This window comes from Zea mays, chromosome 2 (genome assembly GCF_902167145.1).
Source record: "Zea mays cultivar B73 chromosome 2, Zm-B73-REFERENCE-NAM-5.0, whole genome shotgun sequence".
Classification (NCBI taxonomy): Eukaryota; Viridiplantae; Streptophyta; class Magnoliopsida; order Poales; family Poaceae; genus Zea; species Zea mays.
Genome location: NC_050097.1, coordinates 5,121,663 through 5,135,012, shown reverse-complemented (window position 1 = coordinate 5,135,012; position 13,350 = coordinate 5,121,663). Strand labels below are relative to the sequence as shown.

Sequence of the window (13,350 nt, the reverse complement as noted above, 5' to 3'; positions counted from 1 at the left end):
GGGAAGTTTTGTTCCCGTTTGATTGAGAAGAAGAAGCTCACTCGGTCCGAGGGACCGTTTGAGAGAGGGAAGGGGTTGAAAAAGACCCGGCCTTTGTGGCCTCCTCAACGGGGAGTAGGTTTGCGAGAACCGAACCTCGGTAAAATAAATCCGCGTGTCACACTCTTTATTCGCTTGCGATTTGTTTTGCACCCTCTCTCGCGGACTCGATTATATTTCTAACGCTAACCTGGCTTGTAGTTGTGATTGACTTTGTAAATTTCAGTTTCGCCCTATTCACCCCCCTCTAGGCGACTTTCACTATGTGATCGGAGATCCCGTGAATTAGGTCCTGGGAAGAACAAGCCATTGGTGAACTGAGGAGAGTAACCTTTGACCCTCTCTAAGTAAAGATGCAATACTCTCTAATGCTGTAAGGCAGGTTGGCTTTGTGCCTTAATGTGTTCTGTTGGCTTGTATTAGCGAAGATGTTGTCCAGCAGAACATTCTTGAAAGAACACACCTATATGAGTTAGACTGTCTAACGTCGTAGTCTATGAGATTTGGGTGATCTCTAGTAAACTCATGAAGAGACCTTGGAGTACGACGTATATGCTCCACCCGAGAAGGGGACTACTGGTAGCCAAGTACTGGTCATGACTTCATGTGAAACCCATTCACGCAAAACTTGCAATTCAATGCATACTCCATTGTTCAAGTTGTGGGTTGGTGTAGCTTGGAGTTCTAGGCGGAAGTTCAACTTAACAGTCTCTGCTGAAAAACTAGTATATTAAACAGTAGTGAACAGTGACGAAAACTGCAGATGGACATTTGAGATCTGGTGAGGGATTGTTAGGATTTATGGGCTAGGCCCAGTTAAGAAATTCAAATAAATCACAGAAAAATCTCAAAAGCCCATATAAGTGTATGGCTAGGGGAATAGGTGGAACCAATAGCACCATATTGCTAGTTCTAGTGGAGTAGAGCTAGCTTAAATATGAAAGCCACACTCACTCACCAAGTCATGGATGAGAGGAGAGAGTGTGGAGAGCCACACGCGCGCGCTCGCTCGCTCGCCTGGCCTGGCCGGGGCGAAGGGCGCGGGCGCACGACATGCACGTGAATGGTCCGCCGAAATCCAGCCCCTCGCCTTGGTGTTACGCTTATCCTAACCGATCACTATAAAATCTCAATTGAACGCGAGATTTTCGTGGACGGATAAGATCGGGGTCGCGGACTCGACCCTATAAAAGGAGCCCGGCAGCCAGCCTCCAAATCATCTCAGTTTCGCTTTCGCCTCTCTTCATAGCTGAGCCCCCTTCTAGTTCCCTTCGTCCCGACTGCAGACGTGTATCTGTGATCAGGAGAGCAGGTCTCCGGAACCCTTCGTCTTCTAGATCCTGCACCGGGAGAGGCCGAATAAGATTTTTGGGAAGCGTCTTCACGCGACTGCTCGTGATCTTCTGCCTCGTCGACTCTGCTGATTTCGCTGCTTCAACATCGTCGACCCTGCTGATTCCGGCGCGCGCTATCTATCAGTATGTCTAATCAGTACGCATCATCTGATTTGACTTTTTATTTCAGTTCTTCTGATTTGTTCATGATTTATATTCGAAATTTAATCTGGAATTTGTCTAATTACTCAACATTCTCCACCTCCAAGGTGGCAAGGTTGTTGCTGTCATGATGTGCAGAGAGAGATAGCAGACAGCCAGAAGAAACGTGTACGAAGAAATTAAGAACCGGGAGGGAAACTGGCCGAAGATAAGTCGTTGTTGGGTCTCATCGACAAAGCCACATGCCTATCTAGAATTAGAAGGCGGCTATCTCAGCCGCTTCCTCATTCCGCGTCATATTTCAAACTTTAGTGCGTGAAGTAAGAACTCTCGAGTAGCTAGCTCAGTCGGCGTTTAAAGTTAGTTGACTAAAAAGTTACTGGTAGAATTCTAATAAATAACTAACTAATTATTAACTAATTTACTAAAAATAGCTGATATTAGATAGAATATTTGATACCTCTAACTAATTTTAGGGTGCGTTTGGTTGCGGGACAGATAGGGCAGGGACATTCCCTGGCGTCCTCTTTCGTCCCTCCAATTTTTAGGGACAACAGGGGACAATACTGGGATAGTCCTGTCCCAACACTTGGCTCAGAACCAAACAACCTAATTTGAGGGATCGTCCCATCTCATCTCGTCCTGTCATTGCAACCAAACGTACCCTTAGTCATTAACTATTATCTCTAGTACATTTAAAACAAAACTACTAAATTCTTCTCTACTCTAAATTAACTATTAGCTCTAATACGTTAAAACACTCGGTCTAAAGATCTACATGTATAATATATATAAAAACCATAGCTGCGCGAGCACCGTGTCAATTTGAGAAACAGACATCGCTAAATCGGTAATAAATCAAAAGCTGAGAGATGTCGACCGCCGTCTCGTCCCGCCGACTGGCGACTATCGGCGTGATCGGAGCCCTCACGCTTCAGTTCGTCGCGTCAGCGACGGCGGGGCCGATAGCCCTGCCTGGCTGCCCGGAGAACTGCGGCGGCGTACAAGTGCCGTACCCGTTCGGGATCGGCCGTGGCTGCTTCCACGAAGGCTTCAACCTCACCTGCGACGAGGCGCAGCACCCGGCGAAGCTGCTGCTGGGGGACGGCGTCGAGGTGCTCGACATCTCCTTGCCGGACTGCACGGTACGCATCCAGACAAAAATCTCGTGGGTAGAGTATGCCGCCGAGTTCAACGGCTCATGGTCCGTTCCGGCGCCGGACGGGCCCTTGATGGTGTCGACCGCGCGCAACTCCTTTGTGGCCTTCGGGTGCAACGTGCTGGCGAAGCTCATCCCCTACGGCACCGTGCTTAGCTACGCCAGCGCCTGCGCCGCCGCCTGCGTGAATACGCCCGATGTCTCCTCCTGCTCCGGCGTTGGCTGCTGCCAGACGTCCATCGCATCTCTCGGCTCAGACCTGCCTTGGTACGGTATCCAGGTTAAACATCTAGAAGGGGAAACGGGTAACTACTACCATAGAGCAGTTTTCATAGTTGACCAGGACTGGTTCAGCAGAGTTGAGGCCGCGATGGCGAGCAACTTCAGCGCTCTATTTTTTGGAAATAGATTTCATGAGAAGGTAGTGATGGTGGATAGCGTTCCAGTGGTGCTAGAGTGGTCGTTGGATCTAATACGCGACGCAGGCTTGTTTGTGTTGTCCCCTATAGGACCCCAATCGTCAGACTTCAGATGCCTAAGCTCAAACAGTTTCTCCTATACTATTATTGGAAACTACGATCGAAGACGGTGCAACTGTTCTCACGGATACGAGGGCAATCCCTATATTGCTGATGGATGTCAAGGTACCGAGGTGCTTATTAAAGCTAGAATTAGTTTAGTTATTTTTTTTCTACGGTTTCAGGCTGCACCTCTACCACCCAAAGCAAATTATGTGCTTCATCTTTATGGTTCTGGTCCTCTTTTTCCCCCATTCTCCAGATATTGACGAGTGCCAGCTGCCAGATATTTACCCATGTCATGGAACCTGCATCAATGTGCCTGGGACATACAGATGCTCATCAAAGAAAGGCATCAAGAGCCTTCCAGGTACAAAATACAACCGCTTCAAATAAAATAAAAATTCGGAGCTTATTTAGACATACACGTATTCTTCTCAATTTTAAATAAACTAGCAAGTTGATCCACACAAATAGCATGGGTATAGTTTGCTTAGCAAGTTTTCTTCTCATCTTGGTGATCTCTATTAGCGATAAAAACCACTTTCTTAGCTCTCTTATATATTTAAATTCGAGATGATCTTGCTTCTTCTGTTATGATTCTATGGTTTCCTTTTCTGTGTAGTATCGTTTAGTTCATCACAATGCTTTCCATATCTTGAGGCCCTCCATTAGGAGCCTGTCACCATCTTTTAGTTCCCTGCAATCATGAGTTACCCTATAGTAGACAACTTTTTCTGATGTCACTGTGAAGTTTAAACATGTGTTACAACTCAAGTTAAGTGCAAAAGGAGAAGTCTATTTTTCTACAAGAGTGTAATATGCTTTAGAAGTAAGTCATGTGACCACGAACAAAACAAACCTAAGACAATGACTAAGAAATATTTTTTCTACACATTTAAGTGTCTAGAAAATTTTGAAATGGATGTCACATGCTACATCTAGCTTACTGTATTCCTTGACTCCTTGAGTTTATTTTGGTAGGCTTAATTGCTATAATAGCACTAAGTGCTGGTTTTGGCCTACTATTTTCAATTCTTGGTGTTTCCAACATCATCAATAAACTCAAGCAAAGAAGGGCAAAACTTCTAAGACAAAAGTTTTTCAAGAGAAACCATGGTTTGCTTCTACAACAGTTAATATCTTCAAATAAAGATATAGCTGAAAGGATGAAGATTTTTAGCTTTGAAGAACTAGAGCAAGCAACCAACATGTTTGACCAGAATCGCATCATTGGTGATGGAGGTCATGGAACAGTCTACAAAGGTATCTTATCTGATCAACGTGTTGTTGCCATCAAGAAGTCCAGAGTAGTGGTCCAAAGGGAAATTGACCAGTTCATAAATGAGGTTGTTATACTTTCACAGACTAACCATAGAAATGTGGTAACACTCTTTGGTTGTTGTCTTGAGACTGAGGTTCCTTTACTAGTTTACGAGTTCATATCGAATAGGACCCTATCCTACCATCTTCATGGACAATATGAAAATCCTCTGTCATGGAATGATAGACTAAGGATTGCACTGGAAACTGCAAGGGCAATCGCATATCTACACTCTGCAGCTTCCATATCAGTGTTCCATAGAGATATCAAATCTGCAAATATACTGCTCACCGATACGTTAACAGCAAAAGTGTCAGATTTTGGAGCTTCAAGGTCAATTTCAATAGATGAAACTGGAATACATACCGCCATCCAAGGAACCCATGGTTACCTTGATCCTGAATATTATTACACTAGTCGACTCACCGAGAAGAGTGATGTTTATAGCTTTGGTGTAATCTTAGCAGAGCTACTAACAAGGATTAAACCGGTATTCTCTACTCATTCATCAGAGGGCAAAAGCCTAGCATCACACTTCGTGTCTGTGATAAAAGACTGTAGTTTGTTGGATATTCTAGATCCACAAATTGTTGAAGAGGGAAGGGCTAAAGATGCCGAGGCTGTTGCAAGGCTTGCGGAAGTATGCTTAAGCTTGAAAGGTGAAGAAAGGCCTACAATGAGGCAAGTTGAGATAACACTTGAAGATGTGCTAGGTCCAAATGTCCATTCGAGCTGTCGAGTTTCAAGGACAAGTCAAGGTGCTCTTAAAGACCAGACACAGAACCAAAACAAAGGCAATGAAGGAACTAGACTATACAGTTTGGAGAAAGAGTTCATACAGTCATCTGAAATTCCAAGATGATATTTTGCTTTTGTGGGTTCATATCTTGTTTAGTAATTTTGAGTGCCATTTTGCACGCTTGGCGTCAATTATAAACCTAGAGATATAGCCTTGTGCACCTCCACAATATTATGGTTGATGTAGAACTAATAAGCTATACCAGTAAATAATTGAACTTTTGGTTATAGTCTGCTTAGGTGGTGTATGGTGTTCATTTTGTTATGTATCCAGTATCTTGTCTTGTGGATGTGCAAATGTCACACGCAAAGGGAGACAGAAGGACCCGCGTCATATTTTATCCACCTTGATTTGCACTGTTATGCTATCCTACTTGACTGTGTTGAGTTATTGATTCCTGTAAATTGATGCAGGACTTAATGCTGTAATTGAATCGAAGTAAAATCTTGGCCTCTTGCCCAGGAGATGGTCATTCAGAGATAAATCACACCAGCGTAGTCTTATACGGTTAAAAAAAGAAAAAAAATGCATCACCCAAAATCAAAATGATATTTTTTTAGTTTTAAATGATAAAAATACGGCGTATGTTGAAACGAACCTGAAAAAAAATAGAGGAAGAAGGGGTCTTTCTTTTTTTCTTCTCATCCACAGCCTCAATATCATCAAAGATATTGGGTCCGACTCCATGTTGAAGTGAGTATTTTAAAATTTAATGTTTTGTATTTTTTAGGCGACGGCCCATTAACAACGAGACGTTTATGGTGACTTGTTAATCTCGTCTCGAGGATTTATCAATCTAGTCTTCAAAAATGCCCCAAAAGTTGAGTCATGCAACGGTAATAGAGGAAGTGAAGGTACTAGACTCTTCAGCTTGGAGAAAGAGTTCATACAATCATCTAAAATTCCAAGATGACTTCGATTTCATGCACCATGTAATGTAAGTTATCTACTACTCTCAGGTGCCATATTGCAAAGTGGGATGCCAATCAGGTATTCTGATATATATCTACTAGCGCACCTCGCTCCAAAAATTGTACCAACTGTCAATGTAGAACGAAGAAGAACTTTGTAGTAAATAGATGAATTCAAATATACTCTATACTCTTATGACACCTAATATTTATCGCTGCAGCAGAAAATTTCTGTAAGATCTACTATTGTACTGTCATATTTGTTTTCCATTGAATTTGCATCACATGGATCTGAAGAATTCTACTAGATACAAACATAGCTGTGATGTACTCCTATTGGATGCACTCCCCATTACAGAAAATCCTGCACCGAAAACTTTTAACAGTGCTAGGGATGAACACAATGACAATTCAGCAATCCATTTAGGGTTTTGTCATCTTGGCAAGTGCAGAAAGTGAAGCGATTGCTTCGCCAGTGGTCAGATACAAGCAATCTGGCCTAAAATAGTTTTCAGCCTCGTTTGCACGTTGTATTTTCTCCATGACTTCTCCAGTTGGATTGACAAGCACAAGCTGCAACACACTAAAAAGTTAATTTGCTATTCAAAAATACTCTCTACTTTTTATAAGAACAATTGAAGTTTCATATCTGAAGTCTGAAGAGCATACCTCCAGACCACGTTTCTCTATTGATTTCTTTATGTCAATGAGGAACGCTATGCCACTTGTGTCAATTGCAGGAACAGCTGAAAATACAATTTATATTATCTGTTAGTAAAAAAAACAGAATATATTATCAAGTAGTACAAACAGATGCAACTATCTTGTACACGGGCATTTTTAATACACTGCAGTCATTGCATTTCCTTTGTTTCTGGTCCAAAACCAAACTTTCCAAACTTAATGTTAGCTAGCACTTGACAACTAGGGAATCAAACTTTGCATAATGACAAGATAATTCAGAACTATTCTGTAACCGTTATTTTTCCTCTATTATTTAAACTCAAATTCTATTTCACAAAATAGTTCCAATGAACAATGTCAGACATTCCGTTTTCTTTATCTTAATACATTGACGCACAGTTCTTCTGCGTGTTCAAGAAAAAATGGCATATAGCCTGTAATAAGTTACTGACCTGACAGATCCAAGATTATGAAATGGAGTTCAGTATGTTTATCCTGTTCAAAAGATTCTTCCTCTATCCATCTTTTAATCCTGCAAATGGAAATGACAGATATATATATACCTGTCAACTTGTTCTTCATGCTTATGATGCAAGTGAAATGCGAGAATATATAAAGAAATTACCGACCTTTCATTCAGGTAGTTGGAGTTGGCGAAGTTTATCGGTGCTTCAATGGCCAAGATCAAGAACCCAGAAACTCTTTGGGCCTCCTTGTAGTGATGCAGGTCTCTGTAAATATCAGTCCCCTTGATGTTCCCTTGAACCATCATCTTCGGCCTTGTGATCTGCATCAACACCCTAAATATAGATATACCAACCTGCAGTTTTTTTTATGAAAAAATAAAAATAAAATAAACGTGAGTATACATCAAGCAAACAGAACAGGCATGCACGTTGAAGCACAGTCAGTATTATCCCACCCACCGCTATCGCAAGGCCTTCTTGGACTGAGATGAAGATGACGCCGGCAAACGCGCAAACGCACACCAGAAAATCCATCTTGTCCATCTTCCAGATGTGGTACACCGCGGGGAAATCGATCAGGCCGATCACCGCGGCGATGATGATCGCTCCGAGGACAACGTTGGGTGTGTACACGAACAGTGGCATGAGGAACAGCAGCGTGACCATCACAGTCAGCGCCATGATCACGTTGGACATGGCAGTCTTGCAGCCGGCGTTGTGGTTTACAGCAGAGCGGGAGAACGCACCTACGTACAGAGCCGATGATCATTATTCCCTGTCCAGCTATAGCTTGGTATTGATCCTAGAAATTTACTCAGCGAAAAGATTAGTGGATCGGACAGTACCTGTTGTTACGTAGCATGATGTGCAGGACCCAACAACATTCATCAACCCTATGGCCATCATCTCCTTGTTTCCATCTATCTGGTAGTCCTTGAGTGAGGCAAATGTTCTACCAACCGCTATTCCTTCCTGCAGTAGTACAGTAACTGATGTGATATACTTGTCTTAGAGACTTGTCAATCACAATGCTAGCTACTAGATTAAGATGAAACCAAAAAAAACCCCCCCGATGCTAATTAAGTCATACCGTCAGTGAGATGATTCCGGTGACAAGGCCAGTCTTCATGGTGAGGCCTAAATACGCCGTGTCAAACAGGAGCTTGTCCCACGAGGGGCGATTCAGGCCGCACTTGAGCTGCCCAATCTGTGGTGAAAATTAAGATGCAGACAAAATCCCTGGCTGTCAGTCACCACAACCGGCCTGTTGCAAAAGGCAACTAGGAAAGAAAAAACAAAAATTCCTCTCAGCGGGTTTCAGATCTTACGATGCTGATGCCATGGTTCTGAGCTTTGAAGAGGAAAACAAGCAGCGTCGAGATGGTGACCGATGCCAGGGGCGCGCACGCCGAAACCCAGAAAAGCTTTGGCCATCTGATGCTCTGCGTACATGCAGGGACGATGCATGCCATGCATGATGAGGTGGAAAATGTCACAGCAGCTGGTGGACTGCATCTATCAAGAATTAACTGAGATTCTGAAATCAACTCTCTCTCTCTCTCTCTCTCTCTCTCTCTCTCTCTCTCAATGATACATGACAGATGCCGGTAGTAGACTAGTAGTGCCAGGACCCAGCAACAAGATTCCGTGTGGACCAGGAGTGAAAGATGTCACGCAGATCCTTCCAATGCACGGCCAGATCGATGCATGCAGTCGATCATCATTTCATCCATGACTACTGCATCTGCATGCATGGCCATCTCCCCGGCCCCAGGAGCACTCCTCCTTGTCCCCAGAATCTTCTTCTGCCGTGACCGTGAGGCCGGTGGGGGTACGGTTCTAGTGTGTGCCGTGTGTCTAGTAGTACGTAGTGTGTGCGTAGTAAAGTAGCACACGACCTACACACGTACGTACTCCAGTCCTGTATATATATATAGTACGGAGTAGAGCCTGTAGGCAGGCACACACTACGTATGTGTCATGTGTGCCGTGTGCGAGCGCGACAGCGACAGCGAAATGAAGGAGCAGAGCAGCAGAAAGGCATGCTACCGTCGAATACTTTCTAGAGCGGCCACGTACGTACGTACACGCCGCATATACCAGAAAACGACATTGACCAACGGGAGGTATATATACATACGTACACGTACGACAAGAGAGAATTGTTTATAAAGGACTTGTTAAAATTTAGATGTCTAGATTCTAGTAGTAGTTTTTTATTCAGTATGCATGGCAGTATATGTATACGTACCACATGCCTCGCCGACAGCAGGAAGACGAGGAAGCAGACGCCCATGAGGATCGTCTGCCACGACCACTGCACGCGTACGCAAGCATACAGATCAAATTAACACACGTTAGCCAGTTAATCGCATGCATGCATTGGCTGCTAGAAGCTATAATTAATTAAGACCTCGTCCAGCCAGCCATCGTCATGCATAATAATAGATTTATACCTCGCTGGTGTGGTGGAAGACGGAGGCCATGACTGGGACGATGCCCATCTCGGTGGTGAAGTGGACGATGCCCAGCAGCGCCTTGAGCTGCTGCAGCGCCACGATGATGGCGGCGCCGGCCATGAACCCCACCAGCGTCGCCTTGGACAGGAAGTCGATGACGAAGCCGAGCCTGAGGATGCCCAGGGAGGCCTGCACCAGCCCCGCGAACAGGGTGGAGGTGAAGGCCAGCTGCAGGAACAGCGTCGGCTCCGCGGTGGGGCTCACGGCCTGCCGCAGCATGGACCCCATGATCAGCGACGAGATCGACACCGGGCCCACCGCCAGGTCACGGGAGCTCCCCAGCACCGCGTACACCATCGGCGGCACGAAGCTCGAATCTGCATGCGTTGCGTGCATGCCTTTAATATAGGTAGACTAGTAGATCGACGCCAGCTAAGCTAGCAGGGGTTACAGATACGTACACAGCCCGATTATGGGAGGCAAGCTTGCCAGCTTCGCGTAGCTAATGCCCTGCATGCATGCAGCCAAGAACACTGAGCCGTCGTTAATGAAGCTAGTATATAACCAACCAAATTAATGGTCGTTAATAATAATAATGATGATGCTTGCCTGAGGAATGGCGAGGCTGGCAATGGTGAGGCCCGCGACGAGGTCGGACTTGAAGAGCGACAAGGAGTAGCTCGGCACCCAGTCCAGGATGGGGAAGAGGTACCTGACCGCCATGAGCCACTGCGTCCCCGGCGGCTGCCCCTTGAACGCCCGGAACGGGTCGTCGGGGAAGAAGGTCTCCTTCACCCTCACCTTCATCTTGCTCGCCGTGCTCCGCGCCGGTGGCGGCGCCACCTTGTGCACTGCCATCGACGCGATCTCCGGCTCCGCCGCCTTGCCTCCGTGCAGCCGGCTCTTGCTGTCGTCATTGCAAGCACCACCGTAGGCGCCTCTCATGCCCACCATGTCTGTGGCTGAGAGGTGACTGCTTACAGGCTTACAGCGCCTACAAGTGGGTCGGAAGATGGCCCTTCCTTCTTCTTCTCGGTAGCTCACTAGCTCCTCTCCTCCAGGTCCAAGGGGTAGATATAAAGGAGAGGAAGAGGGCGGTATATGGCAGCAGCTTCAGATGAAGAGGAAAAGCGGTACGCAACTTTGAGAAAGGGAGAAGCGCGCGCGACACAAAGGGTAGGGTTGGTGTCCAATAATTTTAGCTACACGTACAGCCATAGCGAGGCACACATCTAAAAAATTGGCAGCAGTTTTCATCCATCCCATGGATTTGATACCACAACCCCCATCGTAGCTTGTGATGGCAGAGAAACAAACCATCCACACCACCACTTTTTTACTCTCGCTTTAATTTGACATCGCCATTGCACATGACCACAAATTAAATACGCCAACAAGGAGGGACCGGACCCATGCAGCACTAATATATTCCTTGGTGTTTACATGTGCAAAAGCATATGCATAGAATAATTAAAGATTCACACACATAATTGATCCTTTGACCTATAGAGCATGTGATCAGCTAATCATCAGCATTGCTAGCTGCACACACACTCTCTACCTGTGGCACGGAGAATGAGAAGAATTTCACGCTTGGCAATCTGAGATGCCGCACTCGTACACGTATATTAAGTTTCTGACATGCTGCATAGGGGTGCGTGCCAAAGTTCAAAATATATATCCCACCGAACATGACATCCTAGCACCAGCGCAGCTGACCTTTGGTTTTGGGCTTTAGTCCATGTCGAACAGTTTACTCATGTAATTACTTAAACCATTGTTTTATACTATAAACTGTATTTTTATAAAGTGGAGTTTAAATATAGAGACAAGGAGGGATAAGTTGTTGGAGACAGCCTAATTAACGTTGATCTCAAAATTAATATAAGGCTATTCACAGTCCAAAGTATCAATACTCCAATATTAAAAAATATCATATAGGATGAAAAGTATGGTACTGCTATAAAAATGACCCTCTACAATATACAGTGTCATACTTAGTATTATCTCTGTCATCGAATATTTGTCGTCCGCTAGTTTATTTTTGAACTAAAATGTGACAAATAAAAATAAACGGAGGGAGTATATATTTTAACTATTTAATTGGTGTGATGTTGTGTCTATGAGCATGAGCTTAAACATCAATTTTTATGCTATAACCTAAAAAGGCTAAAATATCGTGCCAAAACAGTATCTTACTTAAGATACAACTTTTGTTCTCCCTCCTATTAAATACCTTGCCACATTAGAAAAAGTCATGTGGCATCTCATTAATTAGTATGATACTACCCATTGGGAATAATAGCCTAAGCATTAGCGCAATGGCTAGCTCCGCACGTAGGTTTAGGAAGAGTTTAGTCTTGGTTAGTGGTTTGGGATCATCAACCAAGACTAAAGGTGACTGCTATATATTCAACTTTCTTACACTCTTAGTGTCCTTGCCCCATCAACCGCCCAGCATAAGTGTCCTTGCCCCTTTTAATAGCCAAAGCAGCTCATATAATGTGCGATAAGGGGGCATTGCATAAGATTAACATCCTCATTAGTATAAATAAGGGTAACTAACATGCATTCATTATTCTCATGAGTCTTGAGAGAGCCAAGTGAAAGTTTGTGTTTATTACTCTTGGTGATCGGCGTTATCCAGGCAATTTGGTGGCAATCAGAGTGTAATGATCATCTGAAGAGGTTGTGACTCAGGACATGTACACGGTAGTGAGCGGTTTACCATACTAAAGCGATAAAAAAACTAGCACATAGAGAGTGTTTGGTCCTTGTGTGGATCAAGGGGAAGCTATACCCATACGAGGATTAGTGGAGAGCGTCAACTCTTTAAGTCCTTAAAAAACGTGAGGAGACTTCTAAACCCTTGCTTTATTTCTCACTATTATTTTTTGAGCAATTTATTTTGAGTATTTATATTTCTAGAATTGTCATGATAGTATAGGAATGTAATTAGGGTACAAAACTAAAAAAAGAGACAAACCATGTGGACGGAGGGAGTACGACATTAGACTTCATTAAAAACATATATACGCATCACAGATATCCAAACGTGCAGTCAATCTTTTCTAAATGTACTTTCCAGTTATACCTCACTTGTATAGCTAAGAACACCGAAGGTTGAGTATAGCGGTAAACTAATTGAAAAGGCACATCTCATCTAGCAGGGTTAAAGAGACAGAATAGAGTAGTGCCAGCCAGTCGGGGTAACGGAGTATATACACGTATAGAACGTTCGCATGCCATTGGTGGAGACACAGAGTTGTCATTCTTGCCAAGATTCAATTCGAGCATAAGGGAAAAGGTTGCAGACCGAGAGGATTAATTCGGAATATACACGTATAGCGATGTTCATAGCTTCGTTTATAAGTGGAGGGCACTCTGTGTTCCCTCCGTACGTGGGCGGTGGTGGTGGGGCGGCCAGTGAGTGTTCAATTCCATCGCATCTTGGATTTGGATCTGAAGAAGATGTCAACTACTCCCCAGTTACT

The 13,350-nt window shown here is 44.2% G+C and overlaps 2 protein-coding genes across 3 annotated transcripts; one reads left to right on the top strand and one right to left on the bottom strand.

Moving 5' to 3' along the window:
- The first annotated feature begins 2,357 nt into the window (after positions 1 to 2,357).
- Positions 2,358 to 6,467, top strand: LOC100191439 (uncharacterized). Of its 2 annotated transcripts, NR_160026.1 has the most exons (4): positions 2,385 to 3,338; positions 3,475 to 3,582; positions 6,066 to 6,189; positions 6,295 to 6,467. NR_160026.1 is itself a non-coding variant. In NM_001367457.1 (3 exons), exons 1-3 carry the CDS (start codon positions 2,408 to 2,410, stop codon positions 5,396 to 5,398), a joined length of 2,241 nt encoding a protein of 746 aa, NP_001354386.1. In that variant the 5' UTR covers positions 2,358 to 2,407; the 3' UTR covers positions 5,399 to 5,701. The 2 variants fall into 2 exon arrangements, 1 of the variants encoding a protein (NP_001354386.1); NM_001367457.1 differs by lacking the exons at positions 6,066 to 6,189; positions 6,295 to 6,467 and adding an exon at positions 4,197 to 5,701 and having other exon boundaries at positions 2,358 to 3,338.
- Positions 6,384 to 10,929, bottom strand: LOC100383552 (uncharacterized). Its single transcript, NM_001176200.1, has 12 exons — positions 10,466 to 10,929; positions 10,318 to 10,366; positions 9,854 to 10,233; positions 9,649 to 9,714; positions 8,726 to 8,839; positions 8,488 to 8,604; positions 8,243 to 8,369; positions 7,857 to 8,143; positions 7,560 to 7,750; positions 7,383 to 7,462; positions 6,916 to 6,992; positions 6,384 to 6,819 (listed from the first exon to the last, which is right to left on the bottom strand). Exons 1-12 carry the CDS (start codon positions 10,808 to 10,810, stop codon positions 6,670 to 6,672), a joined length of 1,983 nt encoding a protein of 660 aa, NP_001169671.1. The 5' UTR covers positions 10,811 to 10,929; the 3' UTR covers positions 6,384 to 6,669.
- Positions 10,930 to 13,350: the final 2,421 nt, after the last annotated feature.

Excerpts from the sequence above, each read along its gene's own strand:
- LOC100383552 (NM_001176200.1), bottom strand. The coding sequence starts at position 10,810 with ATGGTGGGCATGAGAGGCGCCTACGGTGGTGCTTGCAATGACGACAGC. Across the intron at positions 8,144-8,242 it reads ATCATGCTACGTAACAACAG|GTGCGTTCTCCCGCTCTGCT; the intron begins GTACTGTCCGAT and ends CTCTGTACGTAG. Across the intron at positions 7,463-7,559 it reads TCCAACTACCTGAATGAAAG|GATTAAAAGATGGATAGAGG; the intron begins GTCGGTAATTTC and ends TTCCATTTGCAG.
- LOC100191439 (NM_001367457.1), top strand. The coding sequence starts at position 2,408 with ATGTCGACCGCCGTCTCGTCCCGCCGACTGGCGACTATCGGCGTGATC. Across the intron at positions 3,339-3,474 it reads TATTGCTGATGGATGTCAAG|ATATTGACGAGTGCCAGCTG; the intron begins GTACCGAGGTGC and ends CCCATTCTCCAG. Across the intron at positions 3,583-4,196 it reads AGGCATCAAGAGCCTTCCAG|GCTTAATTGCTATAATAGCA; the intron begins GTACAAAATACA and ends TTATTTTGGTAG.